At 40.8% G+C, this 24,532-nt stretch overlaps 1 protein-coding gene across 4 annotated transcripts in view; it reads right to left on the bottom strand.

Moving 5' to 3' along the window:
- Positions 1–1,884: 1,884 nt before the first annotated feature.
- rnf213b (ring finger protein 213b) overlaps positions 1,885–24,532 on the bottom strand; it is a 183,783-nt gene continuing 161,135 nt past the window's right edge. For 3 of the 4 annotated variants that reach the window (XM_085963796.1, XM_085963798.1, XM_085963797.1), the window contains 16 exons: positions 22,481–22,562; positions 22,350–22,384; positions 22,136–22,233; positions 20,813–20,966; positions 18,680–18,845; positions 18,459–18,565; positions 16,378–16,626; positions 14,777–14,909; positions 14,604–14,687; positions 13,236–13,419; positions 12,190–12,391; positions 11,943–12,020; positions 10,827–11,024; positions 5,432–5,521; positions 3,340–3,518; positions 1,885–2,671 (listed from right to left, as the gene is read on the bottom strand). In XM_085963796.1, coding sequence (XP_085819922.1) covers positions 2,512–2,671; positions 3,340–3,518; positions 5,432–5,521; positions 10,827–11,024; positions 11,943–12,020; positions 12,190–12,391; positions 13,236–13,419; positions 14,604–14,687; positions 14,777–14,909; positions 16,378–16,626; positions 18,459–18,565; positions 18,680–18,845; positions 20,813–20,966; positions 22,136–22,233; positions 22,350–22,384; positions 22,481–22,562 — 2,199 coding nt within the window. In that variant the 3' untranslated portion in view covers positions 1,885–2,511. Of the gene's footprint in view, positions 2,672–3,339; positions 3,519–5,431; positions 5,522–10,826; positions 11,025–11,942; positions 12,021–12,189; positions 12,392–13,235; positions 13,420–14,603; positions 14,688–14,776; positions 14,910–16,377; positions 16,627–17,284; positions 17,328–18,458; positions 18,566–18,679; positions 18,846–20,812; positions 20,967–22,135; positions 22,234–22,349; positions 22,385–22,480; positions 22,563–24,532 lie in introns of those variants that run through there. The other variant, XM_085963799.1, reaches the window with a different exon arrangement.

The raw sequence follows: 24,532 nt of genomic DNA, 5'->3' as shown, positions 1-24,532 counted from the left end.
TTCTAAACCTGATCATATTATGATCACTGTTCCCCAAATGCTCTCCCACTGAAACATGCGCCACTTCATTCCCAGAACTAGATCCAGCACCGATTCCTCCCTTGTTGGGCAGGAAACACAATGATCAAGAAAGTTTTCTTCTACGTTATTTCAGGATTTCCTCCCCCTCTTTGCACTTTACACTGTTACTATCGCAGTTTATATTATAATTGAAGCCCCCCATTATCACTACTCTGTACTACTTATATCCTGCTGTAATTTGCCTGCAAATTTGCTCCTCCATCTCCTTCCCACTATTTGGTGGCCCGTAGTATACACCCACTAGCATAATAGCTCCTCTATTGTTCCTTAATTCTAACCAAATAGATTCTGTCTTTGACCCCTCAACTACATAATCCCTCGGCAGTGCTATAATAGTTTATTTGATCAATACTCCTTTTTTTCCTTCTCTCTTTCCCGAATACCTTGTAACCAGGAATATTAAGTTCCCAATCCTCCCCTTGAGCCAGGCCTCTGTTATTGCCACTATCATAGTCCCATGTGTCGACTTGTGCCTGGAGCTCACCGACCTCATTTACCACGCTACATGCACTTCAAACCTATCTTAGACTTGCATTTGCCCAGTCTGATCCCTCCTATTTCTGAACTATTTTTTTACTCTAGTGCTGCTTGTCTCTCCCAGTCCTCTGTGCACCGTGTTTCTCCTTTCTAATGTTTCATCCTGGTGCCCACCCCCCTGCCACATATGGCTGACAACACCCAGCTCTACCTCATCACCACTTCTCTTGACCACTCCACTGTCTCTAAATTGTTAAGACTGCTGCTTGTCAGACATCCAGTACTGGATGAGCAGAAATTTCCTTCAATTAAATACTGGGAAGACTGAAGCCATTGCTTTCGGTCCCTGCCAGAAACTCCATTCCCTAGCCACCGACTCCATCCCTCTCCCTAGCATCTGTCTAAGTCTGAACCGGACTGTTTGCAACCTTGGTGTCGTATTTGACTCTGGAATGAGCTTCCGACCACATATCCGCGCCATAATAGCACCTATTTCTGTAACATCGCCGTCTCCGCCCCGCCTCAGCACATCTGCTGCTGAAATCCTCATCCATGCCTTTGTTACCGCTAGACTTGACTATTCCAACGCACTCTTGGCTAACCCCCCACGTCCTACCTTACGCAAACTTGAAACCATCCAAAACTCAGCTGCCCGTGTCCTAACCTAATCACTCATCACCCCTGTGCTCACCGACCTACATTGGTTCCCGGTTAAGCAACGCCTCGATTTTAAAATTCTCATCCTGGTTTTCAAATCCCTCCATGGCTTCGCCCCTCCCTATCTCTCTGATCTTCTCCAGCCCTACAACCACCCCTTAATCCTGGCCTCTTGAGCATCCCTGATTTTAATTGCTCAACTATTGGTGGCCGTGCTTTCAGCTGCCTAGGCCCCAAGCTCTGGAATTCCCTCCCTGAACCTCTTTCCTCCTTTAAGACGTTCCTTAAAACCTACCTCTTTGACCAAGCTTTTGGTCCTCAGCCCTAATTTTTCCTTATAGCTTGGTGTCAAATTTAGTTCTTTACCACTCCGGTGAAGCGCCATGGGATGTTTTACTATGTTAAAGGCGCTATATAAATAAAAGTTATTGTTGGTGTTGTTGTTATAGCCATTCAGGCTGAGTGAGGTTAACCACAGTAGTATATAACAACACAGTATGTCATGTAAGTTGCTATCAAATTTTATATTATCTCTCAGCAACATTGCTTTAAGTTAGAGGGTGAGAATAGCCAGAAGCACTTTTGTCATGATGTCATATGTAGGTGATGTTAACGTGTTTCCAACATGATTTGCTGTTGCATAATTTTCAAATAATAAGGGTTTGCCACTTTGTTGAAAATCGTATCACCATTTTTAATTAACATGCTTTATTTGATGTCAGTAGAAACTTACAGCAAGACCTAAAATTAAAAGCAAACATTATGTTTTCAAAGTTTACTGAAAAGTTTTCAAAAAAATGAGCACTTGCAAGTGTTTTATTCAAAAATAGTTTCATTACAGAAACCAATATTCACATTCTTAAGCAGCTTTTTAGCAGAAAGGCACCTCAAATGAAAATAGAAGATTTTGTGCATTTTTCGTTATGGCAGGCAGAATATATTCCAACACCCGTATTCACATAAATGTATATGCAGTGCACAGCAAAATTGTAATTTCATGCTGTGTTCCAATGGTTAATCAACCTTGGACTAAGACACCAAGATAAGCAATGACTGACTGTAACTTTTAATAATGTAATCTGTATTTTGTAAACTTCAAATACCTCTTCAAAGTAACTGCAGGTGTAAGAAAAAGGCAGTTATATCTGATACAGTCCTTCATAAATCATTGCTTCAGTGAGGAGTTCAATTGTAATCTCTTTGTTAAAAATTCCCTATTATATGATCTCTATTTTGTATCAGAATTATACATTTATCGCTGTGAAACAAAGCTTTTGTCTAAATGGTTCTTCAAAATTATCTTGAAACCTGTAATCGTTCCCGTTTGAAAGCCACGGCTGCTTTCCAAGTCGCCACACTCTTTGACAACAGAATTTTAGCTGGGAAGAGGTCGTCGAGTTCTGGCAGATTATCCACATCCTTCATATCCATAATAGATCTCAGAGACACGTTCAAGCTGGAAAAAATAAAAACGAGATTTAGATATTGGGAAACAAGGAAGTCTTAAGTTGCTTTGAAAAAAAGAAATATGAAACTGAGCCTCCTCTCTCCCTCCCTCCTCCTCCCCAATCCATCTTCAAAGCCGTCGCTATCCCCCTCCCCCACCTCTCCTTTGGACAGTGTGGATCATGGACATTTCTATGCCCATCTTGACTGACACTCTGAACAGGCCACTGATAAACTGCAGCAACTTGGCTTGCTCGAATACATTTATTATCTGCCAAACAATAATTATGTAAACAGTACACAATAATTATGTAAATTGACACCAAAAGCTCCACAACTGCTGTTTCAAAAAGTTGGATTTGAGACTCTTGTTTTGCTAGTAAAGTAGTTCCCAGGTGGCATGGTCAGAAGGTGGGTGGAACATGACCATATCACCAGCTCCTCGCCAGATTAACAGAGTACTTCATCCCATCAAAATGAGCTATGACCAGACTTTGCTCCATGAAAATGTCTTCTGCTCATAAATCAATGGCAAACTGTATTTTACCAGTGTGTATATTCCACTACTTTAAACTGTATTTTGCTACACTTCAATTGTCTACTGAAAATTTGATAGTAAGAAGTGTTGACACGATGAGGTGATTTATAAGTACAAGTTTTATAACAAGTGGGGCATACCTCCACGATGAGTTGAAAGATTCCAATGATCGAACATTTTTGCATTTCAGGGTCAACATTTCATGCAGTTCCAGTATGAATATATCTACGCTTGCTTGCATGAAAAAGGTATGCAATTGTTTCTTCTCCTCATCACTGAGGTCCATTTTATATTCCTCTCTAATTCCTGAGAAAGGATCCTGAAAACACAAAAATAATGAAGAATCTACACTTTTAATTGGTACATTTTTGTCTCTCTGATCTTATGAAAGGTTTCTCCCACTGGGGAATCAATCAAGTTGCAAAAACTTAAATGGTTGTAAACTGTACAGTATGAGTAAATATGGACAATACTTAGCTATTTTATCATTCATTTTTGTAATCCGTACTATAACATTAAATATCTAATTACTCAACATTTTATGGTGCACATTGGCCCTCAATGTTCCTACTAATCAAACACCAAATTATTTCTTGATAAATTTACAGTAACTTATCACAACTGTTAACCCTGTAGTATCAGTGTCAGGACCCTGCAGTGTGAAAGTCATAACCTATCTTTTATTTTATATAAAAGATATTTCTTTCCATCCCACTGTTCTTCACACCATGTGGTGCATGAAAGATAGCTGGCTAACCCGCTCTCAGACTTCAGCCAATGCCAATCGAAGCCTACTGTTAGAAGACATGCAACAATGGCCTGGGGTTAAATTCACCTTCTGCATGGAGGCACCTTGCAGCTACATGGCTCCTCCCCAGAGGGGTAGATCAGCAACTCAACAGCATGCTAAGTCTGAACCCAAGCTCACTACTGCTGTGGCAAAGCATGTGGGTGCTTCAATGTACTTACTGTGCACTGGCCATCATGAATGAGCAGTGTGCAGTACACTGGACGCTCCCGTCAGAACTGAAAAACCTCACAACTGAAAACTGTGTAATAGGCTGGAGATCTGTGTTACATAATACACTGCTCAAAATGTGTTCTTATAGTTTAAGATGTCTCCTGAACCTTAAAATCTAGATTACTGCCTTGTAATCACAACCAAGTACCCTTATTTACATACAATAATCATGTAAAAATTCCTATGAATATTAAAACTTCTCTGTAAATCACTATCATGCATTTAGTTAGTTAACCATTTAAGCCATTGTTTTTTCTGGAGGGCAAGCACCTCGAAGATTCGTTTGCCCATTAATATTCAATTCAATTTTATTTGCCATATGTACTAGTACAATGGAATGCTTACTCCCCGTAGGGACACGTCAGCTATTTTTACAACGCCGTGTTCAGAAAGTCAATTCTTTGGCATCCAGTGGCAGTGGGAGCACGATGTCCCTCAGCCGCTCCGTCCTCCTCGTCATTAGCTCTCTGTGTTATGCATGCTTAGCTTTCCAAGAGGGCAGCCAGGAATCCCGTCTCCAGGCACTGCCTAATACTGCTCTGAACTGGACCATGCGGTAGCAACTGGGACAGCACAGTTACTGCTCCCCGGGATTTTGCCTGCCTTCTTGTGGGGAAATTTGTAGCCTTAGCTCGGCAACTCCAACATCGTGGCCTGGCTGAGACCGTGGGGAATCTCGCAAGTCAACTAGCGTCTAACTATTTTAAGGCACTGTTGCTGTTTAGCTATTACACCCGATTGTTTATTAATTCACATTTTAACAATTGATTTCAATGCTTCCTCTTTGATAACATAATTGAATATGAAATTTAACTGGAAACAGAACAAATACTTTGTATATTATTACGGAATATATAATCAAGTCTCCACGGCCATTCATAATCATGTAAATTCATTACAGTAATAATGGTTGCAGCTGCAAAAATACTCAAGTAGCCAAACACCATCATCTCCAAATTCCCCTTCAAGTCACACACCATCCTACTTGGATGTACACTACCATTCTTTCATCGTTACTGGGTCAAAATGTTGGAACTCCCTACCCAAAACCATGATGGGAACACCAGTAGAAGAAATGCAGCATTTCAAGAAGGCCCATCACCACCTTTTCTGGGGGACTCGGGATGGGCAATAAATGTAACCTTGCCTGTGCCACCCACACCCCAAGAACAAACAAAAGAATTCTTGCTGATAAAGGCTCCAATTCATACCCGCTTCAGACGGAGGACACATTCCGATTTTCTTGCAGAAAGGAGTTGCCAAAGTGCTTGGATGTGCTTTAAGCTGCACCTCTTCAATGCCTAGAGTAAAAAACGAAGTATTTAACATGTATAAAAACACTTGCACTGCCTGCCCTCATAGTACCAAACACTTCATGTGATCAGCTTCAAACAACACAAAAATTAAAGGTGGACAAGTCTGCTAACAATAAATTTCTGATAGCATTATAATACATGAAGTCCCAGTGGTGCACCATGATGATATGTGAGCACACTACATCCCAATGGTAGAAGATGGATTCTCCCCTGGGATTGCCCACATTGTGAGGCATCATTCTCAATTTAGTTGCCAAGAAGGGGCAGAAAACAGAGGCACTCTGTTGCATGAATGGCAAAATTGACAGCAGAATTTACCCAGATGCTCTCGTTGATCTATTTGTGGCCATATACAAAGTGGCATTAGGAGGGGGTCAGCTAATCACCTTCTTTAGTGATAAATGGCACTCACTGCAGGAGAAATCAAAATATATATTGGTAAAGTATTTTTTTTTTTTATAAAAAGGACACAGAAGAAAACAAAATCATAATCACTTGTTACTGAAATCGTATATGGTTCAGATAGCTCCCCTAACATGGAAAATAACTTTTTTGAAAAAAGGACTGATTTTCAATCAAAAATCTGTGTAAAATTCACAGTGGACACCATCACTGCCCAAGTCTAAAGAAAGATAGGCTTTAACAACTTGCATTTATATAGCACCTCATCACTTATCTCAGAAAGGTGGTCAACCACTTCACATACAATGAATTAATTTGAAATGTAGTTACTATTGTTATGTACATAAGAACATAAGAAATAGGAGCAGGAATAGGCCACTTGGCCCCTCGAGCCTGCTCCGCTATTCAAGAAGATCATGGCTGATCTTGGGCTCAAAGCCACTTCCCCGCCCGCTCCCCATAACCCTTCACTCTCTTATCTTGCAAAAATCTGTATCTCCACCTTAAATGTATTTAATGACCCAGCCTCCACGGCTCTCTAGGGCAGAGAATTCCACAGATTTACGACCCTCAGAAGAAATTCCTCCTCATCTCAGTTCTAAAAGGGCGACCCTTTATTCTGAAACTATGCCCCCGAGTTCTAGATTTCCCCACGAGGGGAAACATCCTCTCTGCATCTACCTTGTCGAGCCCCCTCAGTATCTTATATGTTTCAATAAGATCACCTCTCATTCTTCTAAATTCCAATGAGTATAGGCCCAACCTGCTCAACCTTTCTTCATAAGTCAACCCCCTCATCTCTGGAATTAACCTAGGTGAACCTTCTCTGAACTGCCTCCAATGCAAGTATATCACTCTTTAAATAAGGAGACCAAAACTGTACGCAGTACTCAAGGTGAGGTCTCACCAATACCCTGTACAGTTGTAGCAGGACTTCCCTGCTTTTATACTCCAACCCCCTTGCAATAAAGGCCAACATTCCATTTGCCTTTTTGATTACTTGCTGTACCTGCATGCTAACTTTTTGTGTTTTATGCACAAGGACCCTCAGGTCCCTCTGAACTGTAGCATTTTGTAATCTCTCTCCATTTAAATAATAATTTGCTTTTTTATTTTTCCTGCCAAAGTGGATAACCTCGCACTTTCCCACATTATACTCCATCTGCCAAAAGTTTGCCCACTCATTTGCCTGTCTATATCCCTTTGCAGATTCCTTGAGCCCTCTGCACAACTTGCTTTCCCACCCATCTTTGTATCATCCACAAACTTGGCTATATTACACTCGGTCCCTTCATCCAAGTCATTAATGTAGATTGTAAATAGTTGAGGCCCCAGCACCGATCCCTGTGGCACCCCACTAGTTACCGTTTGCCAACCGGAAAATGACCCATTTATCCCGACTCTCTGCTTTCTGTTAGTTAGCCAATTCTCTATCCATCCATGCCAATATATTACCAACTCCGTGAGCTCTTATCTTATGCAGTAACCTTTTATGCGGCACCTTATCAAATGCCTTCTGGAAATCCAAATACACAACATCCACTGGCTCAGCTTTGTCCACCCTGCTCGTTACATCCTCAAAGAACTCCAGCAAATTTGTTAAACATGATTTCCCTTTCATAAAACCATGCTGACTCTGCTTGACTGCATTATGATTTTCTAAATGCCCTGCTACTGCTTCCTTAATGAAGGACTCCAGCATTTTCCCAACGACAGATGTTAGGCTAACTGGTCTATAGTTTCCTGCTTTCTCCTTTCTTAAATAGGTAAATGCAGTAGGAAATCTGCTTGCAGCAAGGTCCCACTACAGAAATTAGATGAAGACCAGTTCATTTGTTTTTGGTGGTGTGGGTTGAGCTACTGAATCTTAGCCAGGACACCGGGCGAACTCCCTGCTCTTCTTCAAATAATGTCATGGGATCTCAGTACTGGGCCTGAATTTGCAGTCAGAGGTTTCCCACGGGCGGATGCCTCCGACCGGCAAAAAATCTACCTTCTGCCTCGGGATCCATGGAGACGCGCGCTCCTTGGCCTCTACGCGTAGACGTGTGTAGAGGCCCACGTATCCCAGGGGCACATGTGGTTCGCAAGCACCCCTGGGATCATGTGGGCTGGCCCAACCAATGAAAGAAGGGTGATCCCCATTCATGCTTATGGAGATTCTGAAACCCCATAAGCATAAATGGGGATCACATAAAAAACACATTAACAGATAAATTTTTAAAAATTACAGATTTAAAATTAATTAAAATACCATATAATTAAACATTTAAAACAAATATTTACTTTTGAAAAATAAATTTAAATGTTTTAAAGGGCCTAAAAATAAATTTACCTTATCTTACAGGTGTTTTAATGTTTAAATGAATATAAAAAAGTTTTCAAACTCTTACAATGGATAAAGCACGCCGTATGCCTGCTTTTACCAGGCGTAAGAATTTCACGGGCATTTGCTGGGCAGAGGTTGGGCAAATAGCTCAACTCTCTGCCCACGGATGCCCTTTTCCTGGGGATGCGTTGGATCTGTCAAGAAGATCGCAATTTCCGGGTTTTCGCGCATGCGCTTCGCGTGTGAAAACCCAGAACTTGCGCGGCCCTTACGGGCGCAAACGCATCTTGTACGCATCCGTAGGGGCCGCAAAATATGGGCCAATATTCACCCGAAGCATCTGAACAGGCAGGAGGCGTCTTGTTTCCAGCACCTGCAGTATTTTGCCTTTGTAGGAGGTGTCTTTGTTTAGTGTTGATCCGAAGAATCTTACCTCCAACACCACAGTACTCCCTCAGTATTGCACTGGTGTATCCGCCTAAAAGACGTACTCATGTCCTGTAGTGGGACTTGAACCCACAAGCTCTGACTCAAACGGCGAGAGTGCTATCAACTGAAGTCAAGTTGACACTTCACCAAAAAACACTGAGCATGAGCATGAAGAGGTTTGAATATTACTGTGGTGCATTTTACACATCATTACCAATTATGGATAAGAAGGAAGTGGAAAGCCATTTATACTTGTAGATTTGGTACAAAAATAGGAATAATTTCCAACGGGTTCAAGGGCAAAAAACACTTAGGCCACGGTTTCCCCTACCTCAGTGGGTGATGTCAGTGGCGGGTCCCGATCCCGCTGCTGACTCCAGCCCGCTCTGTAGAATGATTTTACGTTGATAGGGCTTGCTAAGCCCGCCCAGCGCCTTTGCCGGCCAACTGAAGGAACCGGGTCTGATGACGTCGTTTGATGAAGTGTCATCAGCCAGTTTCCTTAAAGGGACCATGCGCAAATTGATTTTGACAGTTGTGCTGTCAGTGTTCTACAGCATTGAGGTGCTGCAAACATTGACAAGCACTGCACAGAGGTGCACGGTTGCACCCAGGTTCTCCCACACTCCCTCCGTATGCTTAGGGAGGGAGTCACAGCACGCAGGAAGGTTCTCTTCCCTTCCAATTGGCAGAAGAGGCCTCCCCAGGAGACCAACGCAGCCTAGTTGCACATTGCACAGGAGGACACAAGCAGGGATATCGTCAGGAGTACCTGGCTGCAGTGGCGCAAACCTTTCAATGATCTCAGTACATCACGAAACGTTACTGCAAAGCCACACTGAACCTCATCCTGCTGTGCCACTCATCACAGCCCCATTACTCTGCCATCCCTACCCTACTCCTGCACATCTTTACTCACACCAACTTACCTTGCACCTCCGCCTATCCCTCTCTATCTATATTATCACTTCCCCATCTCACTAGCCATCCCTCACACTCACCCTAGTCCAATCATACCAGCTAACAACACACAAGGGTAGGCACTTGAGTGTTTTATGCAATGTTCATTTAAAGTTTCTGTTAGTGTGGTGTCAAACATTGAAACCTTTATTTCCAACACTTTGCATTCTTGGACAAATGTGTGTGCACCTTTGGAAGTGGCTTAGTGAGTTGCAGTGAATGGTGAGATATAATGGTACCCCCCGCAATGGTGATGAGTGTGAAAATAGCTTGGGCATTGTAGGGATGCTTTATGGTGTTGCTGTGGAGTGGTGCCAACCCAGTGCATTATGTGGCAGCCAGGGTGTACAGTGTCAAGTGAAATAAATCTGGCCATGGTGAGGCCATCCCTAGTCCCCCCGGGCAGCAATGTGGTTGGGTGCTGATGCCTTCTGTCCTGTGCAGCATCAGGTGATTGCGGAGAAGGTTGGTGTTGTTGTTGGTGCTGCTGGTGTTGGGGCTGATCGTGGTAGGATTTTGAGAACCATGGCGAGATAGTTTCAAGGGCACCAATGCTAATGTAATAGATGGCAGGTGAACTAGAGATGACCGAAGCGATCTGTCAATGGTGAGAGGTTGTTCCAATGAGGTGACACTGGATAAAGAGTTTGCTCCAAACACTTGCAATCTGCATAAAGCTCAATCTGTCTTCCAAATGCAGTAAGCAACAGCTTCTGAGCTTGGAAAGTGAACAGCTGTGAGATGGGAGCTTTTATAGCATATTTGCAGTTGTCAAGTAATGAGATGATCCCAAGGTCATACAACACCCGCCCTCCTAACCCGACGTGATCCCCGAGCAGCATGGACCCCATGGGCGACCTCGTAAAAAGGTAAGGCGAGCTGAAAATACTTTTTAATGGGCTGTTAACAAGGTTATAATGACCTGAATTGCCTCCCCCGCTGCTGTGTGTCCGGTCTTTTCAGCCCTTACACACCCGACATCTAGGAAAGTCATGTGGCGGCGGGTTGACAGCAAGGTCCCGACCTGCAGTCAAAACATTTTTTTCCCACCCGACCCACCACCGAATGCGTCCACTGACCCCCCCGAAAAACTCCCCACTTAGTCTTTGTCACATTAACAAAAGAGATCCAGAGCAATCTATTATGCAATCAGGATAAATATGTACTTACTTCCAGTACGTGAGGTGCAGTTTGATCTCCCATTTGCAATACTTCCTTCAGATAAACCACCAGCTGTAGATCAGGGTTCCCCCCTGACATGGCCAAAAATCCTAAGGTGACTTCCACGGCAGTGAATGCTTCACACACATCACTGTACGACTGTAGCTCACCACTTATTGCATTAATAACAGAGTTTGGCAGTAATTCCTAAAAGGGAAAACGTTAGTAGATATGAGTTTAATATGAAGATGGACTGACAGGAAACTAAGTAAGGAAAATGCCAAAAATTGGACAACATTAAGGCACCTTTTATTTGGATGGGGAAGAAGGGGATTGAAGTCTGTTGGTGTTTCCCTTTTCATCAATATACTATTCTGGTACATCAGTGTGACCTCTTATGCGGGAAATTGAATTTTAAAAAAGTCATGTACTACTGCCGTTTCTGGGAGAATGGAATATTTTTGGGAGAACTGTTTATTTTCAACAAAGTTTTAAGTTCACAGTATTTTGTTGCCTTTTCTCCTCTGCTGTGCTCTTCTAAAGAATGAATGTTGGCAACAGAGAAAATACTTCCATAGGTTACTCAATAAACATAAAGCTCTTGGGTGCAAAACTAACAATAAAAAAAACACCTGGCGCATTGATGCAGTATGAACCCACAACAAACCCATTCCTAAATTGTTCAGAGATTTATTTTAGGTAGCTGCCCTATTCAGAGTAGAATTCAAAGTTTGGTACAAAGAGAAAGACAACATTGTGCAAGACTTGCACTTCCACTGGACCCATCTTTTGTTTCTTTATTGTCCCATTACCACCCTCTTTTGCCTTGCACCATCATCCCTTTTGTCATTTAATCACTCCTGCCTTCCACCATATCACAGACCTTTCCTTTTGTTCTTTCTTCCCTCCCACCCCTTTCCCCCTGGCTCTGTACAGTACTTGCTTATAAATTGTTAAATCACTAACTTTTTCCAGTTCTGATGAAAGGTAATCGACTTGAAACGTTAATTCTGTTTCTCTCTCCACAGCTGCTACCTGACCGGCTGAGTGTTTCCAGCATTTTCTGTTTTTATTATTGTGCAAGGCTATCTTCTAGCCCACTTGAAACATCAAAATAATGAGTACCTGAGTCAGCTTGCTCTTCACATCTTTAAAGATGTTTTCATAATTTCTGTCTTGTCTGTAAATCAGTGTTGGTATTCCCTGAAAAATTGAAAAAAAGTCTATGTATAGCACCATATTAACATAATTCATAAGATCTATTATTAGGTTATGGTTTTCACAGTTGATGACAGACTTGGTACATGTAGGCTTATTTACAAAACTAAGTTATAAGGAACCATTCTCATTTATAGTAACTATTTTGACTTACTGTTAAGCTTATAAGTGGTTTTCCTTTTAAGAATCTGTTAGTAAGTTGTTGTTCAATTCTCTGCAGGTCATACTCTAGCACAGTTTCGCTTCCTTTTTCCATTGTGTATTGGCAGTTGGATGAAAGGAGAGGAATCAGGTCTCGCCCCTCCTCGTACTTGATTACATGCAAGTCAGCTACATCCGATGGGCCAACGGAGTATCTATAAAAGGTCAAGAAATATGCAATGTGTTAAGATGAACACAAGACTAAAAACAATCATTTATATGTTTAAATGATTGATGGGTCATGTACACTTCTTTACTCATCTGCTACATATTTGCAAACATGAGAGGATGCAATTCACTCTTGAGACATAGATTGGGTTTTTAATCTTTACTCCATTCTGTACACCTTCCATCATTGTGACCTCCCAATAGTATTGTCAAATTTTCACCATTTAGTTCCAATTTGGAGGGTACTTTTTCTTATTTAGATTTCGGAGGTCATACCCACTGGGAAATGACCAACCTGACCAATTATCCTTCTTAATTTTTTTTTGGGTGCAGGGCCCCTTCAACTGGCTGCATTCAAATTTTCGCATATGTGCGTTTTTTTCCATTTAAAAGCCAGTGAGCGGCCTACGCGGGGCCTCCAGACCGCTGCACAGCCGCGTAGCTCAACGGGAACATTGAGCCGGACTATAAATATCGCTGGTTTGCAAATTTTGGGCATGGAAAGACCCTGATGTGTTGTGTTTCGCTACATTATAGTTGCTATACAAGTGTAAGTTGCCCTCAAATCACCCCAACTCTCAAAACCACATGTATATCAATCCATTTGTTTTTTATTACTTGGGTTTAGGGGTTTCTGATATTCATTTGTCTTTTTTCAAATAAGGAAAATGAAAATTTGATTTTACGTTGTTCAATGGAAACACAAGATAAGAAAAAGATGGATCGAAACACGACCACTCACTTTAAGCAGGGCAACTCCTGCTATTAGACCATCAATATAAAATACATGAGAGAGTGAGAAAGCACCAATATACGTAGATATAAACTCACGGTGTAGATTTGCTAGTGTACTTCTCCACAGTATAAACAAAGTCATTCTGAAGAGCTATAAGATAGCTAACTAACGCAGTAGAGCATAAGCCAAGATCCTGTCGACGCGGGAGCAGAACTTCAAGTTTGCAGTTGTGCATGTCCAAATCCATAGCACAGTACTCCTCAGGAATCTTAATTGCACCTGTAAAATAGTTTGTGATTTGCAACAAAAAAGGAATCCATTATCTTTAGAATTAAAAATATTGAAATCCTTGTAACATGGCACTTTAGCATTTTTGGATGCCAGTAGTAATTTCATTCCGAGATCGTCCACCTCAGAAGTGCCCAAATAGTTTTATTTTTGTGGGCTGCTTAGCCATATGCTATGGTGCCTCAGGATCAATATATAAAATTTAAGTCAATGCTCCCTTTAGTTTGCATTTATTATAAGCTACGGATAAAACATATTAAATTATAATAGATTAGTGTCAGCCGTGGCTCAGTCGGCAGCACACTCGCCTTTGAGTCAGAAGGTCGTGTGTTCAAGTCCCACTCCAGCGACTTGAGCACAAAATCCAGCCTGTCGCTCCAGTACCAGTACTGAGGGAGTGCTGCACTATCGGAGGTGCAGTCTTTCGCATGAGACATTAAACTGACGTTCTCTCAGGTAGACTTAAAGGATCCCATGGCACCAAGAAGGCCCAGTGTCCTGGTCAATATTCTTCCCTCAACCAACATCACCACAAAAAAAACAGATTATCTAGTCATTATCACATTGCTGTTTGTGGAATCTTGCTGTGCTCATAATAGGTGGCATGCTTTTTGCCTCAGCCATTTACCCTGGAAGTGAATGCCAGTCTCAAATTGGCTGCCCGTTTCCACATTACAACAGTGACTACACTTTTTTTTTAAATACCTCATTGGCAGTAAAGCGCTTTGGGATGTCCTGCAGTTGTGAAAGGCGCTATATAAATGCAAGTCTTTCTTTTAAATGTTCTGATTTAGGATTTATCCACCAAACCTTCAGGCTCAGAAAATTCAAATAGGCCAAACCAACAAGTAAGAAATGTAAGTGCAAATTGTCTGGGCCTAGTGGGCCCAACTGCTGGGACTCAGGGATGAGAAGTGGTTCGTGAGCCATTGTTTGGGTACCCCAGTCCACCTGGAGAATTTAATTAATCATTATTCTATATTTTGATCAGAAATGTATCCTGCTGATATCATCACAAAACAAAAACTATGTTTTGACTAAAATGCAATATTCTGATTTGTAGGATTACTTTCTATCAAACAACTTTGCAGTTTACTTTTATTCATTTGGTGAGGCAAATAGCTAAAAATGCATTTTGTACCTAATTTAAATGTTATAATACAGGTAACACTTACCATTAGTAACGAGGAATGTTCGAAGCTGATTCCACACATAAAGGAAGCACGAGACTTGGGATGCAAATGTACGCTTTACAGACTCTGAAGAAACCAAAGCACATGTTGGAATAAGGACAGGCACTTTGTTCAAAAAGGACTCAAGTCTGAGCCTCTTTGTAAAAGATAATTACCTGGACTAAAGTTCTGAAGAAACTCGGAAACAGATTGCGCAGCTACATCCGTTGCATTCTGAAATCGTTTCACCAAGTCGTACTGAAGTGCCAGTAATTCTGGCAGGAACTTCACCAGCCTTAACTGAGCTTCCTGCACATTAGGAGATTGTTAACAGGTTACAGAAGTGCCATGAATCATACCTACAATACAACTTGGATCAGCAAGTTACAGTTCACTACTTTACAGACAAGGAAGATTTGTGCTGTTAATGACAACATGAACAGAGAAAATATGAAACGAGCTGTGCGCTTTGATATTGGAATATTCCAATTAATACACACTATACTAAAATGTTACAAACGATGAAACATTTGTACTGAAATCCTTGCTGGGTCACTTTCAGACAACTATTCCAATGCTCTCCTTTCCCGGCCTCTCGTTCGCCTCCCTTCATACCCAGTCACACAGCAACTCCCATTCAATCATTCCTTCAGTCCGCACTGACCTTCACTAGTTCCCCATCCCCCAACATATTACATTTTAAATCCTCATGCCCATTGACAAATCCCTCCAGGGCCTTGCTCCAGTCCTATAATCCCTCCTTTATATTTTCTCGCTACAGTGCCAGCCTTGTATTCATTCTCCCCTCCTTTCACCCCACCAGTGGCAATGCAGCTTTTAGCTGCCTTGGTCCTACTCTCTCTGCACATCTTTATCCATCCATAAAAACCTTCTCAAAACCCATCCCTCAACCAAGCTTTCCATTACTTTTCCCAATAACTCTATTCTAGCTCGGTATCCATTTCCAACACCTATCTGTGAAGCACCATGGGACTCTATGTTAAAAGTCTACTCCTCATAATTCAAAGTTTTTTTGTACTAATCAAATGATCTAATCATGTAAATTATGCATTTAACACATTAAAGTGAGAATTTAGTGCTAAAAACTGAATTGTGATTATTTGAATTAAGCAAATTTTGAATTAAGAGTAGACTACACAAATTCTAGTAGTTGTTTTTGATAGGTATGCTAAATTATGTATTTCAGCTGTCCCTTATTCCTGTGTTTTATGCCTTAAAATGAGTGCTTAGAGGCAATTTAGGAATAGATATTTTGTGTAGAATTTCACCCTTCTGTGCATCATGAAGTAATACTTATCCAGGAGACTTAAAGCCGGCACAGAAGCAACTTTACAACTTAGTGTGTGTCTGAGATACTAATGAGTTTTTTTTTTTTATAAACGTGGCTACAATATTGAAAATACTTGCCAGAGATTTTAAAATGTACAATTTTAAAAAGAATGAGCATAAAGTCTTTTTCTCCAAGAGTCACAGATCTTTAGTTATCCTTAACCCAAGTATTGGAAGAACAGGTAAATATCATGCTAGTTAGCAATACATTTTTCTTTCTGTTAGTGTTTACTGAAGAAGTGTGTGTGCACTCAGCAACTGGGTTCATTCAGCTTACACCAAGCTTTCTCCTCCTTCCAAAAGAATTTTTATGCTCTTTAAGGTGAGGGCGGTCATTACTGTGGAGCTAGTACATCTCTCAATGGATAAAAGAAATAACACTTTACTAGAATATATACGAGACTATAAAACAAGTTGCACCAAGTACCTTTTGTAGAAACCGCCACAGGATGGGTACAGCATCTTTCCCATCCTTATGTTCCAATATGTGTCTCAAATGTTCAATGGAAATTCTCTTCCTGCAGGTCCATATAGTAGAACAGTGCAAGGGGGTCTTTTGAGGCAGTTTAAGGAATGTTTGGGGGTCCCCGTACACAATTTTGACAATAGGATTAGAACTTATTCTCTTATCCTGACTTATTTGGCTGTTAACATCCACAAGTTTTCTGTCCAGGTTCTGTTAAAATAAAGTTCCACAGGTGAAATGATGGCAAATCTGAATGATTTTGCCACACCTATCCACATGCAAATTTCTGTGTGACATTTTTAAAAACAAAATTACAAAAAACAAAAAAGGCCAATCATCTGCAATGCAGAGAGAAATCGAAACAGAAGAAAAAAATGAACATGCATTTACGTAGCACCTTTCACGCCCTCAGGACATCCAAAAGTGCTTGGCAGCCAATTAATTACTTTTGAATAGTAGTCACTGTTATTTTGTATACCAACTTTATTAATACAGCATCAGAATGCCTGTGGCTGGTGACTGACCTTAGCAAGTACATTATTAAAAAAAAAAAATCTAGAATCTAATCTGCAACCTGAAATTTTCAACAACCTTCCAATCTGCAAACATCCCTTAACAAAGAGCAATTCAACTATGATTTACCTCACCCAGTGTTTAGGTAACAACAATTAAACTTTGTGACCCTAAAGCAAACAGCATCTTTTTAGCAGCAGAATAGTACATTGTGCATTATATAGCATAATCATCATAAACCAGTGATTATCCAACTTACTATGAGCAGTGCCATGGGCGATGCACTGGTAATTAAATCATTAAAAGCAGTACACAAGCACACATTTCAGCACTCTTGTATGTAAATTTCCTGTACCTGACTGCCTCAATGAGAACTCGAACTATGAAGTGTTGAAAATCTACCAATGAAAAAGCAGAAACTTAACCTATCAAATCACTTAAAACCATGTGTCATGTTTCTTCCCTATGAATGCAAATATTCATGGCTCAAAACAATGCTAATTTAATAAAAAGTATATTTCACAATATGATCAAACCTACCTATAAAACAGCCTTTTCTCTCTTTGATCCCCTTTATTAATATTTATATTTAGAGGTCTCAACCTCTCTCAAAAGGTTGTGCTTTGGGTTCATATGCTTCCCAGAGATATCGATCTGTCAGCCAAAGAGTGTCATCAACTATACCTGTGCCTGTATTTCCCAGGAAGCCACAATCTGACCATATCCAGTGTGGAGGATTTTCCGGCATTAGTAGCATTCCCTCAGTGCAAATGGAGGCACACCTTTCCTCAGCCTACAACACTATTTGCACTACAAAGCATTTTAAGAACAGGCTTTTCCTCCAGGTTTCTTCTAATTGGGAAATTATGAACAGCTATGAATACACATTTCCCTTATCAACAGCAACTAAGCTCTGAATGAGTTCGGGATGTGCCTATTCACAGATATTAAGACTATCTGGACTTAAATTCACATGCCATATACACAGTTACACTGTAGCAGCAGAATGCAACATTTGTCATACGTGGTATATCACTCCTGAAACTAGAAAAAAAGAGCACAGCTTCCAGAATCAAAAGACTGCTACCACATTTGTCGCTGTACCGAATCTTGCGTGAGGTTAAAGGGGTGTGTCGGATCAGTCATATTACCCTAAAAAACAGTTTTGCATCTGGCACATGTCCATTACATTCCAGACACACACTTTAAGGGGACACAGATTGCAAAGACGTAAAATAATATTAAAAAGAGGAAGGTGGTGATTATATATGCTGGGCTCTTCTGACCTGGAGTTTACAAGCTGCATTAATTAACCTCAGGAGTTTATAAAAAGGAATAATTACTTGCATTTGTCTTTTTAGACCTACCAGCGACCTTAAATGGCCAGGCTAAACAGAGCTTTTAATACATTTGTGATATAAATTTATTATAACAAAGTATTATTAATTCCTCCAAAAAGGGATTCCCACCTTTAAAAGTGATTTAAACATGTTACTTTAATATATACAAACACAAAGAAAAAAACTCACCTCCATTGTAGGAGTTATCACATTTTCCAAAATAGATTTCTCCCAAACATTTCTTTGCTGCTTCGTGGAGAGTTTTTCATTTCCTGAACTAGGCACTGGAATATAAACTTTGAAGAAAAAGATACAGTATTTCAGTGACATGCGCAAAAATGGGCTAGTTATTCTCTTAAGTACTTATGGAACTTATTTTGCTACTTTTTTTTTAAAAAGCAAGTACTTACACTGCTTTTGCTGAATGAGGCGGCTGAGAACGAGATGAACAACTATGGCAGTTTCATCAGCACTCTTTCCCAGTGACCTCATGAGTTGTTCCATATCTTTTTCAATATGATGCCAGAGAAAGACCACTGGATATTGAACATGAGGTTTTATAATATTTTCTACAGACTATGGAGAAGAAAGTAACACATAATAAATTACACAGGCTTGTTAATTTATTAAAACAGTAGTCTACTTTTGGCAGGTAATCTTGTAATTGAAACTTGGATTCATTTTGAAGGGCGTATATTGTTTTTGCAATATTTGCATCTAACAGGTCCCTTTCGTCCTTGTGCATGAGTTGATATTGTGCCATATTAGAGAAGTCATTAAAAACTGTACAACATGATTGCTCTTTCTGAGCTGTCAAAAGAGGGGACTTTCATCTCAAAACTCTCGGATGTACTTGGACACTATCCTCAGAGGGAAAACACCCACTGTGTCACCAGGTACAGGCTGCAGAATCAGAACTTGCTGCTATTGAGTGGTTAATTCAGGGACATTAAACTAGCGCTATTTAGCCTTTTGTTTATTTATTTACATTCCATTTTCACTTTATTTCCTGATTTGCCTCTCCTTAGTCTATGCAGCCTATATTCCTTTTTTTCCTATGTATGGCACCTTTGCTAGTCTTCACAGCTCCTGCATTTTATATAATTACATGTAAAATGGTATGCCCTGTGGCAGTGCTTTCATGTGGAAAGCTGCCACACTCCGACATCACCTCAAGTTTAATTTGTGTGAGGCTTGTCTTTAAGCCAAGCAGCGATTTGAAAGGACCACAAAAATAATTCAATTTCTCTGCTAGTCACAACTGATGTATTTAGTGTTACAAGAAGGGGTCTGCAGAATGCATATTCTGATGTCAAACATGGAGCTCTTGCAACTATTGAATACTGATGAAACCTGCTCTCTAGTGAAATCTGAGTGTGACTATCAGAAAAGGGTCAGGCTTACCAAATAGAAGTCCAATATGCAAATATTTAATTGAAAAATATAGAACTGAAACATGAACCAGGAAACATGAACCATCTCCTCTTAATTCATTCTTTCCCAGGACTGCAAAACCACAGATCTCCTTTTTGCCTCAGTTTTTCCTTCCTCTTACAATATACAGGCTTTTAAAACCAAAGATTTGCAGCACCTAATCACAAATTCCTGATTTACCTCATCATCTCTTCTACTATGTTCAGCTTTGTTGATGTCCCGAGTTATGGACTTTGGCTTTTAAGCAAGATTTCTCAGTAACAAAAACTGGCACTGCAGAGGAAATTGTTCGACATCCTGGTGACGGTTTAAGAAAGAGAGATTCTGGGAAGAAACTTGTAGGGGGAAAAATTGGGTTGCTTTGCGCCTCCCGTTAGCGCCCCTGGTGGGGGGCGCAAAGACCCTAGCACCCGGGCGCGGCGCCGCTAACGCCTCCCACGAAATTCAGCGGGAGGTTAGCGGCTGCAGTAGCCAGTAGCGCCCCGCGGCACTGCGCCTCTGGCGATGACGTCAGCGTCCTGGCCGCAAACTTCAGCTGCACCCCCCGACCTATTTCCGGACGATATGTCTGACAGGGTCGGGATGGCGATTTTGCAGCCGCGGCAGTGGTATTTAAATAGGTAGGTGCCGGGCGGCCATTTATTTTTCCTGGCCGCCTGCCAGCACCTGCCCCTTTCCCCTCTAATATTTGGGGTGCCGGCCATGATCACTCAGCCCGGCACTCCGAGTGCCAGTCTGCTTTCCCGGCACCCGCTCCCCGGTGGTCCAGCAAGGCCCCAGTGCGCGCTGCTAATCAGGGGAGGGAGGCCGGTAATACCGCAGCGCTACGTGCCGACGCGCGTGGTGCTGTTGCCCATAGCTCTGCGATATTCACTGGTAGCGCCCCAGGAAGGGGGTGGAGCGCTTCCAGTAGCGCCCCGACTCGTGCTTGGCGCGCTGCCACTGAATTTACAGCCCGGGGGGTGCTAACATTTTCAGGGCACTAAAAGTAGCGCCCTGGCGAAGTTAGCGCCCAAATTTTTCCCCTGTAGTGTTTATGTAACCGATGAGCTGGATTATATCAGGCGCTATTAAACTAAAACCAAAATACTATTAAACAAATTAAATACCTGGAGATCCTTCATTGTTCCTAGAATCATAGCCATGTGTGTCATTAGACGAATAAGTAGAAATGACACTGAGGACATCTGCCTGTCAGGAGCAACGACTGTTTCTCTTTTGCCTGGATCTCCCAGAACATGCCCTACTTGTGTTCTGTCTACCCTGTAAATCAGACAAATTGACTACTGTATAATACATTCTTCATAAAAAGAGGTGCATTTAGGTCTGAAGAAAAGTTCCTTTAGATGGGATAAACTGTAGTCATTTTTTTCAGCAAAATTAACAAATTTCACAGTTGAGTGAACAAAAGGAATTTAATACAAATTGTAGTCCAGTAGCACAATGGGTAATATCTTACCAAACATGTGGTCAAAAGGTTCAAACTCTAAGACTGCCTGACACTCAAGTCTGGCAACTATATTTAAGATGACGTAGAAACATAGAAGATAGGAGCAGGAGTAGGCCATTCGGCCCTTCGAGCCTGCTCCGCCATTCAATGAGATCATGGCTGATCATCCAAATTCAGTACCCTGTCCCTGCCTTCTCCCCATATCCCTTGATCCCTTTAGCCTGAAGAAATATATCCAACTCTTTCTTGAATATATTTAATGAACTGGCCTCCACCACCCTCTGTGGCAGAGAATTCCACAGGTTCACCACTCTCTGGGTGAATAATCAACAAGCCAGCTGAGTGGAATGTCTTGCAGAGCAGAATATATAATGTCCTTTAGAGAAGGAAACCTGCCATTATTATCCACTGGCTTCTATGTGATTCCAGTCCTCCACCAACATGGTTGACTCTGTGCTGTATATTAATCTATTTATTTTAAATGAGTTACACCCCCATTAAATAGAAAAAAAAGAATTTAATATGAATGTGCATCTGATAACATCACTCAGTAATTTCCAGGTTATAGACTTTAAAAATTGTGGACATTTTGGGATCTACCCATCAAATGTTGCTTGTTGGCAGGAGATAGGACTGAACTATTTTAATCTGGTACTTTGCTTCTACTTTTCTGTTCAAGACAAAATTGTAAACTTTCTTATAAAGAACAATTAAATATGGCTTCAACTACAACCACGACTAACATCAACTTATTTCTCTGGATGCTTGGGCATGAGCCAATCTTTGTTGAACAGTACCACAGAAATAAACTTTTCACCAATAATTTCTAAGCTATTAAAAAAAAAATCAAAGACACCAAGCTAATCTTACTGATGCCAAAAAACCTCAGTGCCCAGTAGATTAAAGCATTGCTTAACTGTAATAGCTTTCTTAGTTTTAGGCAAGGCTATTCTTTATTTGACCTGTATGAAAATGCTCTTACTTATCAGCACGACTGAATCCAGTAACTGATACGTGGCCAAGTCCTCCAATTTCAGCTTTGCATTCAATACAGCGAGCTTTTTCCATAGGCTGTCCACACTACAATTAGAAAACAGTAATGCGCTCCGTTCAAATACACATTTCATGTATATGGCATTTAAATATATGTCAATTAAAAAAAAAAAAAAAATCAGAAAAAATAAATGATTTCTTACTTCTCCTACAACACATGGATGTCCATTTGGGCACTCTGAGAAGAAAAATAAAGGGGTTTACCAATTATTGCTTAATAATTAAACATTTTTCAAATTCGTAAATAAATTCAAAGACAGATTTTGTCACTTACGATACCACATCAGATTCTGTAAATCAGTCCAGCCCCTGGCTTCTACGGTAATGTCCTCCGGCATGGTGGGCAAGAATGCATTCTAAAATGTATTTAAAAAAGTGATGAGAAGCAGCAGGCTTTTTTTCCCCGGTAAACATGAACGTAATTTTTACCCCTTTAGGTAGTGAATTTTTATACCCGTTACCAGCAATCATTCATAGAATCATAGAAATTTACGGCACAGGAGTCCATTCGGCCTATTGTGTCTGTGCCAGCTGAAAAAGAGCTATCCACTTTCCAGCTCTTGGTCCGTAGCCTTGTGGGCCACGACACTTCAAGTGCACATCCAAGTACATTTTAAATGTGGTGAAGGTTCTGCCTCTACCACCCTTTCAGGCCAGAGTTCCAGACCCCCACCACACTGGGTGAAAAAAAGTTCTCCTCAACTCCCCTCTAATCCTTCTACCAATTACTTTAAATCTATGTCCCTGGTTATTGATGTCTCCGTTAAAGGGAAATAGGTCCTTCCTATCCACTCTATCTCAGCCGCTCATAATTTTATTCACCTCAATTAAATCTCCTCTCAGCCTCCTCTGTTCCAAAGAAAACAAACCCAAGCCTATCCAATCTTTCCTCATAGCTAAAATTCTCCAGTCCTGGCAACATCCTCGTAAATCTCCTCTGCGCCCTCTCCAGTGCGATCACATCCTTCCTTTCCACCTTCAAACCTGACCAGAATGAAAACATGTTCCGCACTTGGTGAGTTTCTGAACTTGCTTGCACCCGTAGGGAGAAATATTGAACAGACGCCAGGTACTTTCCCACAGGGCTGGAAAGGAGTTTAAGTCACCCTGGACTCCTCTCAAAAAGCTTTGAGCATTCAACTCAAGAGCGCTGGCCAAAACCCGAGAGTAAGTCACATGCCAAGCTGCTTGATGGGGGAAAAGAAGAATGGGAGCCCTAAAGATCAAAAATTGGATGAAGGGAAGGAGAATCAAAGCAAGACTAAAAATTGATCACAAAAACAAAAACATAAGATTGGGATGTATCAATATTAAGAGTCAGTAAAAAGTGCTAATAATTGTACTTGATTTTGAACTGCTAGCTAGAGGCTGCCTGGGACCAGATGTTTTGTTCAACTACTAGTGCTGTGGCATCAAAGTCCAGCTAAGAATGGATACTCATGCCGGAATCCACTTTCCACATGGTTGCAGCAAAATATATATTCACTGGCTATTCCAGCCAGCAGTCCTAGAGGCACCATTAAGTGTACAGATATCTCCCTTTATAACACTTAATCATGGAGCAATTCAGTGATCTATACTTCAATTTGTGGAGATTTTTTTCTCTTTTTCGTTTTCACTCAATTTTACGTTACGAGGTGGACAGAAAAACAAAATGTCTTATCAATTTAATCTGATTTACAAGGGGAACAATTAGCAACTTTTACAGCAATAATCAGGATTATACCATAGTTCTGCCAGAATTTTTTTTCTTCATACAGAATACCAACGGCTACCAAGTGCAGACTTGATTGGAAGATTATTAACCACCACTTGGTTAAAGACCTAGCTATAGTTTTCAAAAGGTGGACAGAGTCTTGATATAACAGAGTAGGAGATATAAGCATAAAAATTACTGTTGGAAATATTAGCATGCAAAAGACCTTGCTCATTCAGCCAATATTCCTCTGTCAGCTATTTTAATGGAAAACATTAACTGAATTAAAATAAAACAGGGTAACCACTGTTAAAATAGCAGAAAGAGGAATGTTATGCAAATACAGTGATCACCCTTTAATATCACTGACAATCATTTCTAGGCGATACAGGTTTTGAAATGAACACAGTTCTCAGCATGGACTTAAATGGCAAGATGACTGAAGTCATCTGGAAGAGCCTTTTCTTAATCTTGTGTTTCTGTGCATCAGATAATGAATAAATTCACAGCATGCCAAACACAACTTTACAACCTGTGTAGCTAAAGGGCCGAAAGCAAGTTTAATTGTGCAATGCATCAGCTACTATTATTCAACAAACAACCATATAAAAATGTTGATTTAAAAAAAAA

Source organism: Somniosus microcephalus, chromosome 21 (genome assembly GCF_052327205.1).
Source record: "Somniosus microcephalus isolate GS21.2 chromosome 21, FLI_Smic_1.0, whole genome shotgun sequence".
In the NCBI taxonomy this organism is placed as follows: domain Eukaryota; kingdom Metazoa; phylum Chordata; class Chondrichthyes; order Squaliformes; family Somniosidae; genus Somniosus; species Somniosus microcephalus.
This window is presented reverse-complemented; position numbering and strand designations above follow the sequence as displayed.